The sequence below is a fragment of the Mandrillus leucophaeus genome, unplaced genomic scaffold, assembly GCF_000951045.1.
Source record: "Mandrillus leucophaeus isolate KB7577 unplaced genomic scaffold, Mleu.le_1.0 Scaffold581, whole genome shotgun sequence".
Taxonomy (NCBI): domain Eukaryota; kingdom Metazoa; phylum Chordata; class Mammalia; order Primates; family Cercopithecidae; genus Mandrillus; species Mandrillus leucophaeus.
In genome coordinates, this window is record NW_012106264.1 from 548,977 (window position 1) to 552,912 (window position 3,936).

General features: G+C 51.1%; 1 protein-coding gene across 1 annotated transcript in view; it reads left to right on the forward strand.

The window, feature by feature from the left end:
* The first annotated feature begins 364 nt into the window (after window positions 1-364).
* DPCR1 (diffuse panbronchiolitis critical region 1) overlaps window positions 365-3,936 on the forward strand; it is a 17,559-nt gene continuing 13,987 nt past the window's right edge. Inside the window, exon 1 of the mRNA XM_011999106.1 lies at window positions 365-446. Coding sequence (XP_011854496.1) covers window positions 365-446 — 82 coding nt within the window. The remainder of the gene's footprint in view (window positions 447-3,936) is intronic.

Here is a 3,936-nt window from a genome sequence, read left to right on the forward strand (position 1 = left end):
CCACCCCGTCCTGCTCCCAGCCAGAGTTCAGTTCTTCTAGAACCGGGCCATCTGCTCCCCAATTCCCCAAAGCCCTGGAGGCACCACCCTCACTTCTCTCCACTGGGGCTGGCTCAGGTGCCTGCTCCTTTCTGGTTCCTCTGCCCTGCCCCCAGATCCCACCCCTCGGCAGGCACCCACGTGCCTGGCTCCATGACACAGCAGCTGCGGTCTCCTCTTATCAGGGCTCCCCTGTGGGTTGGGGTGGCTCCATTTGTTTAAGACTTAGTCCTGAGGAGCCCCAGCCCCCATGACGTCAAGATTGGCTCCATATAAGGTGAGAGGTCCGCAGCCCATGGTCCCCAAGCAGCCACCCAGCTCCGACATGGCCCAGACGGTCCACAGCCTCTGCTCCACCTTTGGCCTCCAGTGCTGCCTCCTCTTCCTTCTAGCTTCTTGGGAGGCAGGTAAGATGCCCACAGCGGGTACAGAAGATAGAAATGGCTTGTTTCTTAGTGCTCATAGAGTTGGACAACAAATAGAAAGGAATGAAGGGAGCGGGCACAGGACTGCTACAGACAGTTGTCTAGAGTGTTCTCTGCTCAAGTTTGCCGGCTAAGGGACATGTAGTAGGAGATGAAATCCAGCCTGTGCTCTGCTCTTTAAAACATGGCTCACAGGGCTGCACCCATCCAGAGGGGGTTTCAAGTTTGCATAAAGACACTGTAGAGGGTGGCAGCCCTGTGTGGTGGGGGTAGGCACCTGACATTTGTTGAACACCAACTCCAGCTCCGTGCATGGAATTCACAGCTGCTCATGGTGATTTCTTTCTTCTTCTTCTTCTTCTTTTTTTTTTCTTTTTTTGAGATGGAGTCTCGCTCTGTTGCCTAGGCTGGAGTGCAGCGGCGCAATCTTGGCTCACTGCAGCCTCCGCCTCCTGGGTTCAAGCGATTCTCCTGCCTCAGCCTCCTGGGTAACTGGGATTACAGGCGCCTGCCACCATGCCTGGCTAATTTTTTGTATTTTTAGTAGACAGGATTTCATCATGTTGGCCAGGCTGGTCTCAAATGCTTGGCCTCAAGTGATTTGCCTGCCTCGGCCTCCCAGAGTGCTAGTATTACAAGCGTAAGCCACCGCGCCCAGAGACTCATCTCATCTCAGCATCCCCTGAGGTGGCTAATAATATCCCATCTTATAGTTGAGGAGAGTGGACTCAGAGTGATTTGGTGCCATATCTCACAGCTAGAGGGAGGTAAGCAGAGATTCCACCTCCACTGCCCCCAGCCCTGGGGGACAGGTGGAACTTCTCTCTTGAGAGCTCTGTTTTGTGCAGACCTAGTTTCCAGTCCTGACTCTGACCCATTTGGCTACTCTGGCCTTCCACACCATCTGTAAAATGGGCTGGATGCTGCTGCCCGGCCATACCAATATTTGTTGCCTACAGAGCATTTACACGGCACCAGGTGTTGCTCTAGGGACTTCATCCACGTTTACTCATTTAATCCACATGGCAACTCAGAAAAGTGTGCATCAAAGGCTCTGTCCTTGTCTTACAGTTGGAAAACATCTCAGGGCTTTGAGAGAAAATGAGTATGGACAAGTTTGACAAACAAAACAAACCCTAAAGATAAGATGAAATTGTGAAATTAGTTCACTTAGTCAAGAAACGGACTGCAACTGAACCCGGGGAGCAGAGATGCTAAACACAGGGGCGGTGTGGAGGGCCTGGGCAATTTGGAGGAGGGTCTCCACAAGGCAGATGTACAGCAGCAGATTCAGAGACACTGTCTACCCACTGGACAGTCATCTAAGGACAGAGCCATCCACAGTAACGGCGCTGATGATCTGGAACCAGGGCTGGGACAGTCATGAGTCTGGAAGTCTCCTCCAAGCAGTACTGGTGGCAGGGCAGGCAGGCAGCACCTTCTCCTTCCAGTAGTGCAGACAGAGGGTGATGTTAGAGGCAGTGCCCCTTCCCTGAGCACAGGCAGGTTGCGGCCAGGGGTGGAGGCAAGGGCAGGTGGGTGGTGAATGGCGGGAACTGAGCAATCTTTGAGCTGCCTCTGAAAGATATCAGCAGTGCGTCCTGTCTGTGCCCTGACTTGATGTTTGTCTCCCCTACCTTAAGGGTCTGGAGACAGAGGCACCAGAGCTGCCCAACACCTCCTGGCCCCATCTCGCCTGCCTTTCCTTCTCCTTCCCCTCAGGCGGATTGTCCGCCGGCTGCTCTGTCCTCCTTCCATCTTGCAGCTTAAGGAAGACGAACCTGCAGGGGGTGGAAGGGAATCCCCTCCATACACAGTAGCTCTTCTGAGATTTGCTTCAGGGCAGAGATCTGAATTCCTGAGATTCCGATGGGGCCATGTGGGCGTGGTCTCGGAGAGGAGATGGGTGTGGCAGGGCGGGATGGAGGGAGGGGTGAGGAGGACATGGGGAGCTGGCTGCTCCCATTCTGCAGATTTTGAAGACAAGAGCAAGTAGGTGACAGGTGGGGATGGCTTGAGGCTGGGCTTGGGTTGTGATGAGGTCGGGTGGAACTGGAGTGTGAATCAGGGCTAGTCCATGGCTGTGCCCAGCAGAGAGAAAGGCCTGGGCAGGACGGGAAGAGGGACAACTGGGATGGATGAAGCCCTTTAGTCTACCATTCTGGTGAGGGGGCCCTGACATTTGTCCACAGGACCAGTCAACACGCAGACAGATAACTAGATCCTGGAACCCCAGAGTCTGCATCATGCAGTCACAGAACCACGGGTACAGTCTAGATTAAATCATCAGGGGGAGCACAGGTGCAGTCTAGATTAAATCATCCAAGGGAGCACAGGTGCAGTCTAAATTAAATCATCAGAGGGAGCACAGGTGCAGTCTAGATTAAATAATCAGAGGGAGGCACAGATGCAGTTTAGATTAAATCATCAGAGGGAGCACAGGAGCAGTCTAGATTAAATCATCCGAGGGAGGCACAGGTGCAGTCTAGATTAAATCATCAGAGGGAGGCACAGGCACAGTCCAGATGAACTCACCTGAGGGAGCACAGGTGAGTCAGGAGATGGGAATTGGGACTGGGGTCCTTGGAAGAATCTAACAAGAACATTTTCCTATAACAAATGCTATTTGATTTAATTTCTGTAACACAAATAATGTATGCTCATTGTAGAAAATGGAAAATAGAAAAAATCAGAAAGAAAAATAAAATCTCTCTGTATACTCCCTAGTCCCCAGGCAATCATTTGATTATATCTCCCTTTAGCTTTCCTTTTTTTTTTTGTTTTTGTAGAGACAGGTCTCGCTATGTTGCCCAGACTGGTCCTTCTGCCTCAGCCTCCCTAAGTGCTGGGATTATAGGTGTGAGCAACTGTGCCCACCAGTTTTCTTTTTCTATGTCTGTGTTTTAAGCCACTTATTGAACTAATACTGTATAGATATTTTAACAAGCATTTACCCACATTATTGCAAATGGAGCATGCCATTTATGGGGGTAAGGATACCAGGAAACACTAGAGATGCTCTTTTGGGAGAGCGTGCTCTGACAGAGACTCCAAGGCATGAGTTGCTTAGTAAGATGTTCTCTCTTCCTCCCTCCCTCCCTCCCTTCCTTTCCTTCCTTCCCTTTTTCTCTTTCCCTCCCTCTCTCTTCTTCCTTTCTTTCTTTGCCTTCCTTCCTTCCTTCCTTCCTTTCTTTGTTTCTTTCTCTCTCTCTCTTTTTCTTCTTTCCTCCATTTCTCCCTCCCTCCCTTCCTTCTTTTCTTTCTTTTTTCTTCTTTCCTCCTTTCCTTCCTTCCTTCCTTCTTTCTTTCCTTCTCTTTCTTTCTTCTTTTGACAGACTCTCGCTCTGTGGCCCACGTTGGAGTGCAGTGGCATGATCTTGGCTCACTGCAACCTCCACCTCCCAGGTTCAACTGATTCTCCTGCCTCAGTCTCCTGAGTAGCTGGGATTACAGGCTGCCGCCACCATGCCCG